This window comes from Macrotis lagotis, chromosome 5 (genome assembly GCF_037893015.1).
Source record: "Macrotis lagotis isolate mMagLag1 chromosome 5, bilby.v1.9.chrom.fasta, whole genome shotgun sequence".
NCBI lineage: Eukaryota > Metazoa > Chordata > Mammalia > Peramelemorphia > Peramelidae > Macrotis > Macrotis lagotis.
The window spans coordinates 223,385,764-223,405,124 of NC_133662.1; the positions used below are offsets into that span (position 1 = coordinate 223,385,764).

General features: G+C 35.8%; 1 protein-coding gene across 4 annotated transcripts in view; it reads right to left on the reverse strand.

The window, feature by feature from the left end:
- The window catches only part of GDAP2 (ganglioside induced differentiation associated protein 2), a 68,742-nt gene extending 49,418 nt beyond the window's left edge, over positions 1-19,324 (reverse strand). For 2 of the 4 annotated variants that reach the window (XM_074188562.1, XM_074188563.1), the window contains exons 1-8: positions 19,205-19,324; positions 17,422-17,652; positions 16,452-16,591; positions 13,886-14,039; positions 13,433-13,521; positions 7,466-7,542; positions 6,763-6,922; positions 6,286-6,442 (exon numbers count right to left, since the gene is read on the reverse strand). In XM_074188562.1, the coding sequence (XP_074044663.1) occupies positions 6,286-6,442; positions 6,763-6,922; positions 7,466-7,542; positions 13,433-13,521; positions 13,886-14,039; positions 16,452-16,591; positions 17,422-17,600 (956 nt within the window). In that variant the 5' untranslated portion in view covers positions 17,601-17,652; positions 19,205-19,324. Of the gene's footprint in view, positions 1-6,285; positions 6,443-6,762; positions 6,923-7,465; positions 7,543-13,432; positions 13,522-13,885; positions 14,040-16,451; positions 16,592-17,421; positions 17,660-19,204 lie in introns of all 4 variants that reach the window. The other 2 variants (XM_074188560.1, XM_074188561.1) reach the window with 2 other exon arrangements.
- Positions 19,325-19,361: the final 37 nt, after the last annotated feature.

The following is a 19,361-nucleotide window of genomic DNA, read 5'->3' on the forward strand; positions in this document are numbered from 1 at the left end:
AGATAATCTACTCAGATATAGTCAACATCAAATGTCATTATTATTCAAATCTGACATTTATTAAGCCCCTATTACAGCAGTATCTTGACTAGCATGAAGCCCTATTTGAAGTCATAATTATATAAAATATGATAACTGTTTCCAGGCCAATGGAAATATAAAATGTGGATTCAAATACTTTAGAAGATTCCTTATTTGCACAAATGGGACCCAGCTGGAGATGCAAGGCAAGAGGTAGCTGGGTCTTTGTGAACAGAGAGCCAGGCTCAGAGGGAGGAGGATATACTGGTTATGTTTCTTGGACAAGTCATTTATCTCCAAAGGGCTTCAGGCAAAGCAAAAACTAACTTATACTGATAAAAAGGAGTATCCTTATTAGGAGTTACTAATACCAATGGCATTTTTAAACCAGTTTTTTAAGAGTAAAACATAATGCTTAGCATGAGAAATTCTGGCTTCTCTTTAAGTGACTAAGTGATACTGAACACAGGAGGTAGGGTCATCTGACTCAGCCTTGTCATTTTATAGAAGATGGAGCTGAAGCTCAGAGAAGCTGTCAGACAATAAGTCCAGAAGCCTTTAATAAACATCTCTTACTATGATCCCAGGTACTAGCAGTGGGACTGGAAAGGCAAAAAATAGTCTCTGTTCTCAAGGAGCTCCCAGTCTAATGGAAGGGACCAATGCAAACAATAAATAAACTAGAGAACTGGCCTTAGAATCAAGAGGATAGGAGTTCAAATAATCTGGAGGTAATCTGGGAAAGAAGGCACTAAGATTAAGGATGGCTGGGAAAGGATACTTATAGAAGATAGGAACCAAGGAGAAAGAGATGAGGGAGAAGGGACAGTCAGCTATTCACTTAAATTAGCATATAAAAATAATAAATGTTAATTTATAATATAGACATTATAAGATCTCAAAACTTTGAAAAAAGGAAAAATGTACAAGCAGAAGACCAGAAATTTACCTTAACTATTATATTAACTTTTAGGTTAAAGATGGTAACAAGTTTTCCTATTTTTGAGGCTTTCAAAGAACTCAAAAATAATGATGGGGCATTACATGAAGCTAGTGCCATCTAGAGGCTTTAAAGTTTCTGTATGACTAAAGCACACTGAAAATACAAACACCAAAGTGAAGACAGAACTAAGGATTTTTATATGAACAAAACCATTTGGTAAAACATATTGTTGACTAGAAAGTCGACTGAATTTAAGTGGAAGTTAGAGAAGTGGCTGGTTATGTTCAAAATTATGTAAAAAGCTGCATGCAATAGTGAAATTCTAGTGAAACATAACTTAGTAAAGGAATAGCATTCATATTTTTTAAAGCAAGTACTTTGTTGGATGCACAAACAGAAATATTGTACACAAAGAACTATGAGGGTTATTTTTCCATTTGCATCATGAAGTTATAAAAATTTTGGAAAACTGGGAGATTCAGAAATATAAAAAATGGCTGGAGTCAAAAAGTAGCAACTATAATGATCATGTCATATAGAGAAAAGAAAGTTGAGAGTTCACTCAACTGTTTTTAAAATGTATATGAAATTTGTGTCATAGGAAAGGCAGTAACATTTGCTTTAGGCAATAATTTTAACTATTATACAACAAAGGGAACAAAGAAGGGTAAGACGAGATAGTTTTCCTATTCTAAGATCATCTCAGCAAATTGATTTAAGCAACCTATTAATACTAGGACTTTCAACTGAATAACACAATTAACTAAGGCACATATTTATATAAATAAGAAGGTGATCTGATAGAGCCAAACACCATCTCAAAGGTTTTCCTGTCCAACTCATTTTCTCCCATACATATGGCAAAATTATGAGATTGTGGAAAGAGAACAGATAACCTTGCTCAACAATCCCTCTAACTGTTAATGTCAGATGAATCATTAAACAGAAATATGTATTTTCATGCAAAAGTATGTAAAGTTTCTGTATTTAAAGTGATTGCTTGCAGATGATTGTTCAATGATTCCCTTCATGGATGACAGTAATATTGGTTGCATCAAGTCCTAGAATAATATGGAGTTTGATGGATTAAATTCAGAATCATTCAAGAAAGTATGTCATGAGAAAAACCAAGAGGATTAAGATAGCCATTGTTCATATCGTGACATGCAGTTGTATGGACAACAGCTGTATATAGAGCTGGTCCATAATTATATCTGCTTGGGTACAAACCAAAAAATTTGACAATGAATTGGGCATAAAATTAAACAGGAAGTGGAGGGAGGGGCTGGAGCACTTCTGGGAAATGTTAATGGTGGTGCAGAGCACTGGCCTTGGAGTCAGGAGTACCTGAGTTCAAATCTGGCCTTAGACACTTACTAATTACCTAGCTGTGTGGCCTTTGGCAAGCCACTTTAACCCCATTTGCCTTGCAAAACCTAAAAAAAAAAATTCTATCAGTACTGCATAACGGTGAGTTACTAAACATTATGGTCTACAACCAATCATGTATTAAGGGTTTACTATGCTATAAGTTTTGTTAAGCAATGGGGTCACAAATACAAAAAAATGAAACAATACTCACCCTTATGGAGTTTACCTTCATTACTAATAAGAGAGACAGCAAAGACATGTATTTATGTACAGAACATAAAGATAAATACAAATGCACATGAAACAGACAAATATTGAGCTGATGGAAGAGAGTTCTAAGAGCTGGGAACACCAGATAAAGCTTTAGGCTGTGCATGGACTGAGTTTTGAAGAAAAGGGATCCTAGGAGGAAAGAACATGTGAGATATGAAGCACAGCTTTTGCAAAGGCAGAGAAAGAATAAAGAAAAGAAACAAAGAGAAGGCCTGGTCGGTTCTATTATGGAGCATAAGAAGGGAATTTTATTTCCAATGAAGTTAAAAAGATAAGACTGGAGCTAAAGGAAGCATATTTTATCCTATAGATAATAGAAGCTTCTAGAGCTGACTAGATGAACCTAATCAGATAGGAAGAAAACACAAGGAATAAGTCATGTCATAAGAATTCTGAATAGAGTAAGAAGAAGGTCAGCAGTGTCACAAAGAGCAGACAGATCAAAAAGAGGACATATTTGGCATTGAGGACATATTTGGTAATGTGAGACTGTTGTCAACTTTTTAAAGAGTTTCTGCTGAGGTAAGAAGTCATTTTTTTTTAAGGTTTTAGCAAGGCAATGGGGTTAAGTGATTTGCCCAAAGTCACACAGTTAGGTAATTATTAAGTGTCTGAGGCCGGATCTGAACTCAGGTACTCCTGACTCCAGGGCTGGTGCTCTATCTACTGCGCCACCTAGCCACCCAAGAAGTCATATTTCAAAAGACTGAGGAGTAAGAGAGAGCAAAAAGGTAAAGGAGGTAATCAGTACAGACTGCTTTATCAAGGAGAATGACTGAGAAAGGGAGGAGAAATAGAAAATAAAAGTGAATGTTATTTTTAATGATAAGAGAAGCTTAGTCATATTTAGAATTAGGAAGAAAGGGTCCAAGAGAGGGAAACTGAGTATTCCCCCCATTAATTAATTGAATTGAACTCAGAGAGCAAAAAAGAATGTATTGGAATAGGGGGCAAGGAAAGGTTGAACTGCGAGTAGGTTGTAATATACTACAAAAGATGAAAGAGAAGCAGAGTAAAGGAGTCACCAAAAAAAGTATGATTAAAAAAAATGAGTTGGTTGTATGACGCTAGAGACAGAGAGCCCAAAGTGAGCCATAAGTCATTCAAGCAAGGAAGGCACCAAACCCACTGGGGGCACCTTCTATAAGGAATATATAGAAGGTTGTACAGAATAGATAGACCTGGAGGGACTTGCTGCATTACAATGCTGAAAGGAATATTTACATTGATGAAGTCACAGATCCAAATGACTATCTGATTATGCATATGTTAAAATATGCAGGATCACCACAAATAAGTCTTCAGTTTTCTAAAACTATCTTTCCACATACTCCCATGCAAAGAAGAGTTAACAGCCTATATTGCAATTCAAAATCCAAAAAAGGTGATTTTATTATTTTTATTGTAATGTAAATTCTGATTTACATCAATACTCTCAGAATTGATCAAAAATACATTTTGTATTAATTGCCTTGTTTCATCTGTAACAATGGGTATCATCATATGAAGGGTATTAGTCTATAAATCAATTACTCAAATAAAAGCATTTTTGCAGGAAATTCTAAAGAGAATAACATCTCTTTGTTCCAAAAAAGATTTAGTTGAAGCCTCTTCAGAAACAAATCTGTGACCCAGATCCAAAGAATTCCACTCTATGCTTTTAGTTTAAAACATCAAATCGACCCAGACTTGACTGAGATTTATAAGATGCTTCAACAGATCCATAGTGTAAGTGAAAAATGTGTAATATAATACCAGTGGATCTTTGGCAAATCAATCTCTCAGTTTCAGTTTCTTTATCTATAAAATTAAGAGATAGACTGGCTATCTCTTAGGGGCCCTACCAGCTTTAGATATAGAGGTCTATGTCTTGGTATAAGTACTTTCTCTACTTCTACAGTTTGCATCTTTTTTTGTAACAGTCAACTGACCAGCATTTATTAAAGGCCTACTACATTTGTGCTAAGTGCTGAGGATACAAAGCAAAAATAAAAAAGCAAAACAAAACCAGTTACTGCTCTCAAGGAGCTCACAATCCTCCAGGAACCACTTAATGAGTTTTAGATCTTCTGATTTTTTTTTTGATATTTTGTGGACACTCAAGGCTTTACTAGTCATACACATCCTTATCCACTTTACTAATGTTAGCTATTATTTGTCAAGTAAACACCCCTCTGTAAGATGTAGATTAGTTTAGTCTTTTTTTTTTTTTTGCAAGGCAAACAGGGTTAAGCGGCCTGCCCAAGGCCACACAGCTAGGTAATTATTAAGTGTCTGAGACTGGACTTGAACCCAGTTACTTCTGACTTCAGGTCCGGTGCTTTATTCACTACGCCACTTAGCCACCCCATAGTTTAAGTCTAAATGTGTTTTTGGTAACTCTTTTGGGAAATTAACAACTCACATTTATATGATACTCCAATGGTTACAAAGCCTTTTACTTTAAAAAGTAGTTGCAAGTATAATAATCATTGTACAAATTAAGGAAGTTGAAGTTGATTTGTCACACAGATGCATGTCTAGGGTGGGACTCAAATCCTTAAGCCTCATAGGTCAAGTTTAGACCTCTTTCCACTCCACAATGCTGCTAGAGAAGATTCACTTGTATGAAAGAAATGAAGAAACAATTCTCTACTTTTCAGTTTATTGGGAAATCAGGAAGAATGAAAGAATGGAAGAAGTGCTTAAATAAAAAAACAAGGAAAAAGGATGTGAAAAGGAAGAGGATTCAGAATGATATCAGGAATTGGTAGGGTAGAAAAATACAACACAAAGAACGACCATTGAATCTTTGAAGGAAATAAAAAGGGTGGACCTGGACCCTCTGAGGAAATGATGTCTAATGATATTTAGAGATAATAAGGCAGAGGAACAGGTTCAGCAAGGGAACACCTGGAGGATGGAAGAAGATGTATGATGATTGGTGTTCTCCTGCTGAAAGAGAACACAAAAGTCATGTTGCCCAGTAACATGCAATAGGGATGGATACTATTTTCTCAGAGTAAACCTTTATAGGTGATGTGACAGAGCTTCCAGAAATTCATCAAATTTAAACCCCCACCAAAAATATCCATTTTCTGGTGATACACTGTAGAGAAAAATTGTCCTGCCTAAGGATGATTTAGAGAAAATTTCTTGAGGCTTATGAAGATTTGAGTAGAAAAATAAAACCTAAAGTTCACAGGGTGGTATTTATCTCTGCTGTTGATTGCCAGGTACAGGCTTCAGAAGTCAGGTATCAAAAGTAATAGCAAGTTAAGAAGTTGGTGTCAGTGAATAGCATTTAGATTTCTGGGCCAAAGATAAAAAGAAAGGAAGATGGTCAGAGATAGTGTGCATTTAAAAAAAGTCAGGAAAAATATTTTACTTGTACAGAGAAAGTAATTTTGCATGCTTTACATTGAATGATGAAGAGAATTCACAGATTCTATCAAAAGAGAAGATAACTAATATTTGGGTTTCCTTTTCATTTTACTACACTTCCTAACCACTTACAATTTGGCTTTCATTTCCATCATTCAACTAAAACTGAGCTCCTAGGTGACAAAACTCCTGACTTCTCTGACAGTGTTCAATATCTACTTTCTTTCTCATTAATAGTAAATCTAAACAAAAATAAGCAACATATGTATAAATCTTTGAGATGTCCCCCAAGTCACATATGATGAAAGTCTTACTTTCTTTGATGCTGTTTCTGCAGAGCTGCCTCTGAGAGCTGTCCCTGAAGGATCAGTCGTCTCTGTTTATCAACATCTCCCTCCATTCGAGCAAAAGCATGAGATCCAATGAAAGAGAGATCAGCTCCCAAGCCTTCGTCTTCTTCTTCTAAGTTGTCTGTAACAGCAATATTTGTATTGACAAAATGATTGGGACAGAAAGCAGGATAAAAGAAGAAATTTTAAAACTAGCATACTCTGCATGATAAAAGGAAATCCTGTTTACTACAGCTCCCAGATGACAACAGTAATGCAATCAGTCTAATAACCAAGACAGATTCACCAGATAGGCCTAAGTCACAAAGATTCAAGAAGCTTAGTATGACACCATAAGTTAGCCCCTCAGAGCTGATGGTGGTCTTTCTGATTCAATTTTAATTCTTTGTTGATTCATAGATACCAGATGCTCCCAAGGTAGAGCTAAATTGTTCAACTCACCATCCAGAGCTCCCGGTTTTTCACTGATCCTAATCTGTCGCTCTGGTACTACTGGCTCCCCTTCTGCATTTCCAATATCTGCAGGAATGTATGGCAAAGACTGGCTTTCTTCCTTTAATGACCTTGGAAAATATAAAGGCAGTAACTTTCTGTAGGTAGCCTGTGAATAGGAAGGAAAGCAGTTTGTGACAAAAAATAACTTCTTTTAAAGCAGACATGGGCAATGTTTTCATATTATGTCAAGTCAATTGGGGTGGGAGGTAATGGGGAAAATCAACATACACTCACATATGGCTATATTCTGTGTGCATGTATATTATATATGATGGCAGGGACCTGAAACAAACTGGTAATTAAGCAAAAGTGATAATTAGTTATGCTATTCTGCTGAACTTTGAACTGATCCAAAACCAAATAATTTTTAACTCTAAAAGCATAATTTAACCCCCACAAAAGAAACCCAACAAAAAAACTAATAAATCAGTTCAAACTAAAATCATTGAACTAAAATGTCAGCATGTTACCCAAACATTATTTCAGTTTCAATAAATATTTTATAGTTCCATTCAGTTGACACAATAAAGATATTCAGAATGGATCTGTTATCAGTAATTTAAATTCATTTCAATAAGACAAACACTATCTCAAGACAGTAATTTATTTTCTTAAGAGTTCTGATTATATGACACAATTAGTAAAATACCTCTTCAAGCTCAGAGACAGCAAATACTACTTTTTCAATGGACTCCCCATGAATTTCTAGGAATCTTCTCACTGTGCCTATAAGAAAGAATTAGAAAGACTATACTAAGCAAGAAACCATAACATGGAACTCAACTCTAAAAAAGGTTATAGTCTTTATAGAGCACTAGACACTTAATTACTACCTAGCTGTATCACCTTGGGCAAGTCACTTAACCCTTAAAAAAGTTTCACAAAGAAAGAAACTCAAGGTCTTTGTGAGTAGAAAAATGATAAAATTTCGGGGGGGGGGGGGGATGGATAGCCAATGAAACAGAATCCTTTCAAGGATTCTTTTGAAAAGATGAGAACAGATCAGAAAATCTGACTTTAAATAAAGATTTAAGAAGACACACAAAAAGGCAAACAGAAAAAGAGAAATCATAAGATTCAATAAGGTTAAACTGTTTACATTGCTACATGTGACAATATACTAACTCCTAAAAACTCTCATTATTAGGGCAACTAGGAGGAATATACTTAGACACTGGGCATGATGGAATGATATTCAAAATAAATAACTAAAGGGATGAGAAGAGAGATGTATTGGGAGACAGAATCAAAGACCAAACAATAGAAACAATAATATCATTAAATCAAAGGACAACAATGAGACAGTAAACCAAAATTTATAGGATGCAGTCAAAGCAATACTAGGGAAATATATATCTAAACACTTACATCAATAAAACAGAGAAAGAGCAGATTAATGAATTAAGCATGCAATGAAAAACAACAAAACAACCTAAAAAAACCAAATCAAAACTATCCAATTAAGCACTAATTTGGAAATCCTGAAAACTCAAGAGATTACTAATATTAAAAATAAGAAAACAATTGAATGAATAAAACAAGAGTTGGTTTTATGAAAAAAATGAAATGAAGCATTGGTTCATTTGATAAAAAAAAACACACCAAATTACCAGAATCAAAAACGAAATGGGTGAATTTACCACCAATGAAAATGAAATTAAAGGAATTATTCAGAGCTATACTGCTCAAATATAGGCCAATAAATATGACAATCTCAGTGAAAATCTCAGTGAAATGAATGAATATTTACAAAATATTAATTTCCCAGATTAACAGAAGAGAAAAGAGAAAAAAAAATTGAACAAGTCAACAGTAAGATCCCTAAGAATCCCCAAGATCAGATGTATTCACAAGTGAATACTACAAACATTTAAACAACAATTAACTTCAATACAAATAGGCAAAAAAGTTCTATCAAATTCCTTTTATGATGTCTAAATCAGGAAAAGCAAAAAACTAGAAAAAGTATAGATTGATTTCCCTAATGAATATTAATGCAAAGATTTTAAATAAATCAATATACATCAATAAATTACAAATAATATATTCTACATATCTGGGTGGGATTTATACCAGGAATGCAAGGATGGCTCAATATTAGGAAAATATCAAAATTAACTGGGGGCAGCAAGGTGATACTATGAAAAAAGTTTTGGGTTTTTTTTAGGTTTTTGCAAGGCAATGGGGTTAAGTGGCTTGCCCAAGGTCACACAGCTAGGTAATTCTTAAGTGTCTTGAGGCCAGATTTGAACTCAGGTACTCCTGACTCCAGGGCCGGTGATCTATCCACTGGGCCACCTAGCTGCCCTGTGAATAAAGTTTTGAGTCAAGAAGACCCATCTAGTTGTGCGACCTTGGGCAAATCCCTTAACTGTTTGCTTCAGTTTTACCATCTGTAAAATGAGCTGGAAAAAGAAATGGAAAACACCACTTTGCCAAGAAAACCCTAATAAGGTCACTAACAATAAGACAAAACTGAACAACGAAATCAGCATAACTGACCATTTCAACAACAAAATGAAGAAAATATTTGACAAACTACAATTCTCATTCCTATTAAATACACTAGAAGAGTATAGGAATAAATAGAGCCTTTCCTAAAATGATAAATAGTACCTAAAACCATCATCAACAAGCATTATCTGTAATGGGGATAAGCTAGAAGCCTTCCTAAAAAGATCAAAAGAGAAAGCAGAGAAGGAAGAATGCCCATTGTCAATGCTATTATTTAATATTGTACAGAAAATGCTAGCTATAGAAATGAGAAAAAAGAAATTGAAGGAATTAGGAATAGTCAATAAGGAAACAAAACTATCACTCTTTGCAGGTGTTGTGATGTTAAACTTAGAGAATCAACTTAAATATGGTAAAATAATTAACACTAACAAAAATGAAGGATATAAAATAAATTCATATAAATCATCAGCAATTCTATATATTGACAACAAAATCCAACAGCAAAAATAGAAAGAGGAGATTCCATTTAAAATAATGCAGATAATATAAAATACCTGTCAAGTAAAACCCAGGAACTATATATGAACAGTTACAAAATACTTTTCACCCAAATAAGACAGATCTAAACAAATGGAAAAATATTAATTATTCATGGACAGACTGAGTTAATATAAAAATGATAATTGTACTTAAATTAACTTATTCAGTGCATACCAAACTATAAAAATTTATAGACCTAGAAAAAATCATAACAAAAATTCATCTCGAAGAATAAAAAGTCACGAGTTATCAAGGGAATCAACAAACAAATACTGAAGGAAGGTGGCCTTACCATATAGATCCCAAACTGTATTATAAAATGGTAATCATAAAAACAATCTGATACTGGTTTAAAAAAAAATCTTCTGGAACCATAACTGGTCACTGTTTCAGAGCTATACTGCTCAAATATAGGCCAATAAATATGACAATCTCAGTGAAATGAATGAATATTTACAAAATATTAATTTCCCAGATTAACAGAAGAGAAAAGAGAAAAAGAAATCGAACAAGTCAACAGTAAGATCCCTAAGAATCCCCAAGATCAGATGAGAATTGCAGTTGTTTTTCAGGGATGTAAACTGCAGTACTTTTAAAAATTCTCTTTTCTACTCATTTTGTTCTATACATCAGATAAGTCTTTCCAGATTTATTTGAATTCATTCTTTTAGTCATTTCTTATGGGGCAATAATATTCCATCACACACACACACACACACACACACACGTTAATTTGTGGAACAATTCCTTAATTGATGGATTGTGAACACTTTGCCTAGTACTTTGTAATAATAAAAAAGTGCTGCTATAAATACTTTTGTATGGGTCCTTTCCTCCTATTTTTGGTTATCTTTGGGGACATATGCCTAAATACTAGTAGGTCAAAGGAAAAGTATCACTAGATGACTTTTGGGTTATTTTTCAGAATGCCTAAATCTACTCCTAGCTACACTGATAGTTCAATAATATGCCTGTCTTTCCACAATCCTTTGCAAACTGTTTTCCTTTTTTGTCAAGTCAACAAACACTTAATAAGCATTTAACATATACTACACTGTGATAAATGTGGGATATGGAAAGGTTAAAAAAAATCATCTGAAAATCTGTAGGTGTGATGTAGGATTTGAATTGTTTTATATATTTTTAAAAATTATTAATGACTTTGGAACATTTTTCATAATTCCATTTCTTTTTTTTAAGGAATGCTAGTTCATATCCCTTTTGCATTTATATAATGGGGAATGGCTCTTATTCTTAAATCAACTCCTTTATATCTTATATATCAGTCTACTATGAAACAAATTTTCTGGAAATAACTTGCTTTTCTTTTAACTGAAGATGTACTTATAAAGTTTTTTAATTTTTTTGTAATCAAAATTGCCCCTCTATTTCCTGTCATCCTCTCCATCTATTACTTGGTTAAGACTTTTTCCCTTATCCATAACTGAAAGGTTAGTTTATTTGGCTGTTCTTCATTCCTGAAGAGGACCACTGTTAGAATCAAGGCAGTGTTGTCCTGTGGCTGATCATATCTCTTTGCCTACTCCTCTATTTTAGCTTATCATTTGACATTTTATGTTTGAAAGATTATATATACATTTGGAACTTTATTTTATGGTTGGGCTGTTTAACTACCCTAAACCTTGTTTCTGCCAAGCTGATTTTCATTTTTCTCAAAGGTTATTGTTGAATAATGAGACTTCCCCAGGAATTGGATATTTTGGTTTAAAGAATACCATGCTACTGTATTTGATTGCTTCTAGGTCTTGTGTACCTATTTTATTTCATTGACCAACTTTTGTGTTTTTTAACAACTATCAATCAGTTATGATTATGACTGTCATATTATTTGAAATCTAGTATTGCTTTCTCTTGAGATTCTTTGATCTTTCTTTCCTACAGATTAATTTGATACAGCAGTGAATAAGCAAATTTACTTATTTTTAGATATTGACATTTTAATGGTACTAAACTAGCTCAGCTTTGCATAAATAACAACTCTCCAATTATTTAGGTCAGTTTTTATTTTTTTAGAGTATTTTGTAGCAGCATTTCTATGTGACTTTGTAGATGTATTCAAAGTTTTATATATTCCAATTATTTAGAATGAAATTTCCCTTTCTGTTTTTTCTATGGAGTTTTGTTGGTAATATAAAGGTTGATGATATATGTGGATTTATTTTATATCTTATTGCTTTACTGAAGCTTTTTCAATTTTTATATGAAATCTCTAGAGTTCCCTAAGTATATATTATTTGCAAAAGTGATGATTTTATTTATTCCTAGTCAATATTTAGCCCAATTTCTTTTCCTCATTTTATGCTATAGCTAGCATTTATAGTGTTATATCAAATGAAATGGCAACAATGACAATTCTAGCTTTACCCTTGATATTATTAGAAAGGCCTACAGAATTACTCTATTGCAGATAATTCTAATTCTTAGAATTTATAGACATTGTTTTCCTTATTAAGAAAAAGTTCATTATTCTCATTCAGTAACTGCCAGAAAACTACTAAATCTAGCTCTTTAAAAAATCTACACAGGTTCTTAACATTAAAAATATATATATTTGGTTAAGGTCTAAAGGGGGTAAAATTGAGGTCTGTTAAATTTTGCAGTTTATTCCCTATAATTCAATTAGTTTTTCCTTTAAATGTTATATGCTTTACCATTCACTTTCTACATATAAAGTATCGATGTTATGTATTATCTAGTTTTGTAGCTTATCTTTTAACTGTATCTGTATTTCTGTTTCTATGCTGGAGATCATAACTGCTGGTCTTTTTTTTTTTAATTTACTTGAAACAAAATTTGTTTCAGCTCAATTTTAATTCTGTGAATTTTTATGTTTCTTGTAAACAACATTGTTGGACCCTGTTTTCTAATCCATTCAAAATGCTTTCCTTCCAGTCTCTGGATGAAAATCCCATTCACAATTATGGTTAGGATTGATAATTGTGTTTTCTTCCTCTTAGATCAATCTGTCTCTTTTTCTTGCTCCCTCTCCCTTCGTGTGTGTGTGTGTGTGTGTGTGTGTGTGCACTATTAAATTTTTTCTTCATTTTCTTCCTCCCCTTTTAAAGAAGTTGGTGAAAGTAATGGAATAGGGTCAATGTCCACAGTCTTTCATTGGAGCCCCTTTTCTTGTACATCTCAGCTAATATCCACACCCTTTACAGGAAAGCTTTCTTAGCATAACTTTGTCTGTACTGAGGTGTGGAGGAGCTGTCTCTCCATGAGCCTGGGAGCTCCCTGTGAGAAGGACCTGCTATTTGCTGTGCTTTGCACCCCTGATGCTTAGCACATTGCCTCACACATATTCAGAGCTTAATAAAGGTTTGTTGGCTGAATGACTGATTAGTTGGATAGCCTCCATCATGTTACTCAATCTTCTCATCTGTGAAGTTGGCAACAATGTCATGAGAGCATTAATACATTTAAAATACTTAATAAGCCATAAAAAGACAAATGAAAACACATATTAAATATTACTTATGATGTTATTAAACAGATTCGATTAATTTCCACAGGAGCGTTAACGTTGTATATTATAAAATATTTTCAGTTAAAGATCATTACATCGATTTTACATATAGCAAAGTCCATCCTGACTTACGGAGTGCTATATGGGTAGCATCCTCCAAAGGATATCCTCTTTTTGCAGAATTAATGACACAAAATCCCACTGAGGACATTGCCTGCTCTCTGTAGACAAGAAAAAACAAAAATTGAGTCACAAAAATTACATTTCAAAATTCTGTACCATCTTCAAAGTTTAAGTCACCCATTCCTTTTTTTATATATAATATGTTTGGCAGGGTGATATTGCACTGTTTTATATATTTACTAAACACAAGTAAAATTCTAATAGTAAATAGTTTTGTGACCCCAACATTTTCCTTATTGTTGAATTTTTCAAATTCCCTATCTCTCAAGTTTTTAAGAAGATAATTCAACCTATATGGTAGTATCCTTCTGAATTATCTAATTGCTTTGGCGTTTGCTTCTCATATGTCACTGAGCTGCATATACAAAAAAGTGGAACCTATATCTAGAAACATAAACTCACGTTGCCAATTGCAGCACATTTCTATAACAGCTATATAGGGAGCTTTCAGCTGCTGTGCGATAGCGGCTCTTGTATTTAGGTCCCACCGTGTGAATGATGAAACGGGCAGCCAGATTGAATCCTTTCGTAAGTTTTGCTTCCCCTGTTCGGCAACCTAAGGGACCAATGCAGTATAAACAAGGCAAAGATGTATTACCAAGCAGAATGGAAATAAAGTACCTGGGTAGGAAGTCTCTTCATTAAAGAAATCTAAAATACCAATGGGTCCCTAGTCATGACTGAGATATAAGGCTGAGCTTAAAAGCTTTGGCAGTGGCAAAAAGACCACTCCCTTCCCTTCTATAGCCGGTCATAAAAACTACAGCAGTTTTAACAGCTAATGAATATATTGTGATTCTGATTCTCAGCATTCTGATTAGGATTCCTAACCCCAGTTTCTTCCTTCTCTATAGGGTATTGTTGGGCAGCTAGGTGGCATAGTGGATAAAGCACCGGCCTTGGAGTCAGAAGTACCTGGGTTCAAATCTGGTCTCAGATACTTTATAATTACCTAGCTGTGTGGCCTTGGGCAAGCCACTTAACCTCATTTGCCTTGCAAAAACCCTAAAAAATAAAAATAAAAATAAATATAGGGTATTGTTAAAATCTTTTCCTGTAAATATTGTTTTCCTACTTTTGCTTACTTCACTGCATTAGTTCATATGGGAGTTCCCAAGTTTCTCTGAACTCTTCATATCCATCATTTGTTTTGAAGAGGTAGTATCTCATTACATCGTTGAATCACTTCATAATCAATAAAGTTACTTTGCACTTCCAATTCTTTGCTATGACTTCCTACCCCAAAAAAGCGCTGCTATAAATATCAATATCTCTCTCTCTCTCTCTCTCTCTATATATATATATATATATACATATATATATTATTTATGATACCTCACCTCCTGCCTTTGATCTCCTAGGGTGTATTTCCAGTTGTGGTTATCACTCAGTCGTGGAATAATGTGTACAGTCAGTGACTTTTCTAGTAAATTAAAATTATTTTTTTCAGAATGGTTGAACTAACCTAGACTCACAGGACATTAGAATTGACTGTCCTCCCTGGGCTAGGAAACCCAATCATTTTTGCCTTTTGTCATCTTTTGCTTTTATTTAATCATTAGAGATTAAGAACCTATTCTTATGCCCAACAATCTTAAGGGTGGCTCCCCATTCATGACTTTTATTCTCTTATCATGGCTATGCCTAGGCTCTCCTCCAGGTTTACAAGGTTCTTTTCTGCTTTTGCCTCTTGGAATCCTCAACTCCCTCTCTTCCAAAGTCACCCATTGCAAGACTCTTTCCCCAGCCACCAACCCTTATCAATTGTTAAGACTTCTCTTGTTACTTCCTTTCTTTAGAAATAACTTGTATTTTTCCATATATAAGTTGTTTCCCCCTAGAAGAATGTAAGGACCTAGAGGACAGAGATCATTAATTTTCATCTTCATAGCCCTAGTCAAGCAGACTTACACATAGCAGACACTTAAGAAAGCCTTAATGAAATAATTATAATTCTAGACAATTAATTCACATTGAGACTGCAGTTCATTAAAAATTCAAGATTTTTTCCAAAGAAGTTACTATCGAGCCCTATCTCACTAAAATGAACTTTTAAAGTTGATTTGATGAATCCAAGGATAAAATACTTTATACACTTATTCCTATGAAAATGTATCTTATTATGTCATTTATAAATTCCATATTGAGTTTATAAGCTATTTCTCCCAGTTTGGTGCTAACTTTAAAGTTAATAAACATGTCTTAGGGTTGAAGTAGGGGAAATATTGGACAGAGGAATGTTTTATAATTAATCTATACCCTCTATACTGACCATGTATCTCTAATCCTGGCCCCCTTACCATCCCAATGACAAAATTATAAGAGAGGCTAATGAACTTTTAGTAAAGTACCTTGCCCTTCCAGGCAAAGGACAAGCCTCTAACAACAAAACAATGGATACCTCCCTTAGCCACAAGTCTGTTCTCTAAGCTACCACTCCTCATCTCCATATCTTTGCCCCCACTTTTATCCTCCTGAAAAGCTCAACTCATTCCTCAGCTGAGTTGTTCCTCTTTGGATGGCAGCCAGTTCTGAATCCCAAGGGAACTGTCCTCCCTTAAGTTCTCCTACCCTTTGCCCTTCTCTAATATTTATCTCCAGCTTGCTTATCTTCTTATGGGATGTCAGCCCATTCTGGGGGAGCCTGATCCCCAAACTCTTACTGTCTTCTTACTTCTTTTGAAACTCACTATCCTGCTGCTTCTCCAAATAAACCTGACCTGTGAACTTTTGTAGTAAACTGTAAACTGTTTGTGCAATGTTTGAATTAAAGTCTGAGCCTTTCTGAGTCAAAATGCTGAGTTTTTCACCCCAAACAAACCTAATCTTTAAGCCTCCTTTTTCTGAGAACATTTTTCTGTCCTCAGGGTCATCTAATTTAGAGGTCATTTAGTTCATCACCTTCATTTTATAGTAGAATAATGTTCTCTAACAAACAAGAATGTTGGAAAACTATCTATTAACGTACCTTTGAGTTTCTGGAGTTCTTCTTTCAAGTCAGGCCCTGCAAGCATGAAGATGCTTTCAGACACTGGATTCTTATCAGTCAGACTCTCATTGCTGGTATTGACTATAGCTGTACAGTTCAGTAATGCTACATCTCCTTTCCTAAGGAAACAAAAGAAATTCAAAGAAGTTTACAAATAAGCTCAGAAAGCAGAATAAGTGGTGCTCTTCATATTTTCTTATAGTTTTATTCTGCTAAATTTGCCCTCTCAAAATCCAATACTTTGTTAAAAGAAATAATTAAAAAATGGTTTGGGGCAACTAGGTGGTGTAGTGGAGAAAGCACCAGTCCTAGAGTCCGGAGAACCTGATCTAGCCTCAGAAACTAGCTGTATGACCCTGATCTTAACTTGGATTGTCTCCAAAAAATTGTTGCAGCAGGTTTTTCCCTTAATTTTTTGTTCTCTTTATATATCTAAATACTCGGACTTTTTGAAGGAAGATAAATTAAAATGCATTAATTGGGCAAGGATCTTCCATCACTTTTTGGTTCTACCAGTTCATTTTATTTTTTTTTCAAGGCAACAGGGGTGAGTTGCCCAAGGTCACAAAGCTAGGTAATTAAGTGTCTGAGGGAGGATTTGAACTCAGGTCCTCTGGACTCCAGGTCCACTGCTCTCCACTGAGCTACCTCACTGCCCCCAACCAGCTCATTTTAAAAGACAGAATAGAGAAAGAATAGCTGTTTTGGAAAGTTACATCTAGAAATAACATAAATAACACAAAATACAGTGAAATGTATAAAATGTTTTTTGCTTCTGAAATATCTATTTGTCCTGCAACACATATCTATATTACACCCCCTATACAATCTGTTATTTATCTCTATTTTATCTCTCTATCCAGAGCTGGATCTTGTTCATTTAAATTAGATTTATTATTAAAAATTATTAAAATTGCTACTGCTGGTCATCTATATTACTTAAACTTACCAAAGAATCACTTTTCCACTGAGTGCTTTATTGAAGGGAAAAGGTGATCTAATGACTTCATCCTGGAAGTTTTCAGTTAATGTTTCTGAGGAATTGACATCAGCTGCTTCATACCATTCAAACCAGCTGGTCAAAGTGTCAATATCCACAAACTGGGAAGGAGCACCCAAAGGATCCATGGTATGAAACTGGACTCTTAACTTCTTAGCAATTTAGCTTTTAATGGAACTCCTATAAGCTTGAAAGATACAAAAACTTTCAGAAAGTACTTTAAATAGTGCAAGAATACTTCAGTCCAAAAAATAACATAAGCTTGTTTTAATTACTTAAAGCATATAAACAAAAAAATACAAGATTACCACCTCCAGTCATTAACAAGAACAATCAAGTGCCTTTTCATTTCCATTATTTTTCAAGGGCACTTAAAAATCACTTAATATAACCCTAAGTAAAAGGATAAATGCTACAAGTATGATCTTTTATTCTAGCAGCCTACAAATCCACTCCATGGAAGTCTTATGATCCAAATACGACAATGCACCAAACCCAGTCTCTGTGGATTTGCACTGGCTATCCCCCACTCCTAGAATACTCCCCCTGCCCCCAACCTACACTTTTTTGAGTGCCTAGAATGCAGCTCAAATGACCATTTCTGCAGGGTTTCTACAATTTGTTGTCAGAGCTTTTGTTTTTATCTAATTTGTTTCTATAATCCAGTTGTCAGTTTTCCATCTATGCCATTTGCATCTTTGTTTTCTCCTCTTTTAGAATTTTTTTTTTTAGGTTTTTGCAAGGCAAATGGGGTTAAGTGGCTTGCCCAAGGCCACACAGCTAGGTAATTATTAAGTGTCTGAGGTTGGATTTGAACTCAGGTACTGCTGACTCCAGGGCTGGTCACCTAGCTGCCCCAGAATATAAATTCTTGAAGGATAGGACTATTTTGGCCTTGACATCTCACATAGCATTTACTACAATAGTTCTTAGTGACTGATTGACCCCAACTCTGACACTATGGGACTTTAAACCCATTATTTTGCTTTGGGGGGCACGGCTGCCTCATCTGTAGAATCAAGAGTCTGGACTAGATGATCCCTAACATCTACTGGGGCTCTAATTCTATAATCATGGGATGGGGAGAAGAGTCACTGAAAATCTGCCCAAGAAGGTGGCCCTTGACTGAATTGGATCATGCACGAAGAGAAGGATTTCAAAAACTGGAGGTAAGTAGGCACAGGACAGGGAAGGTGCAAAGACGGGAAAGAACAGATAGTCCCCTCTGGGCTAGAATGCCACGAATGTATACGGAGGTTGGAGCTGGACTAGAACGGCTGGGCTGTATTTAGTTCTTCCATGAATCAGCCCGATCATCGAGAGCCAGAAGGAACTTCGGAAGGGGCATTCACCACCTTGGCACAAGTCGCGCGGCTGGAGATGGGCTTCTTTCCTCGGTCTAAGGCGGCGCAGCCGGCACTCCGTGAATGGGGGGTTATTATACTCAGCCGAGGCAGGAGGGGGCCGTGGCGGGGCCGCCGAGGCATAAGGACCGGAGGCCTGGGCGCAGTTCGGGTCTGGCCCACCTCAAGGAAGGGGCTGGAAGGCCGGCCTGGGCATCCCAGCAGCCCCGCCTCGGGCCCGGCGTGTGGGCCTCGGGCCCGGCGTGTGGGCCGCGGCCTCCGTCACCCCCGCCCCCGGGGAGGCTGGACCCCTCCGGCGCGGAATCGCCGCGTCCGCTGCGCGGCCCCCGGCGCTTTCCTTCCCTCCCAGGCCCAGCCCCGGCTCTCACCGCGCTTCCGCTTCTCCATTCGGGCAGTAGCAGCGGGGCCCAGGGGTTGGGACGGGGCCGGGGCGGGCAGCTCCGGAAAGAAGCGGATGGAAGGCGAACGGAAGAGTCCCGAGACTCCGACTTCCGCTCGGCGCCGCGAGGGCCAATCAGCGCGCGG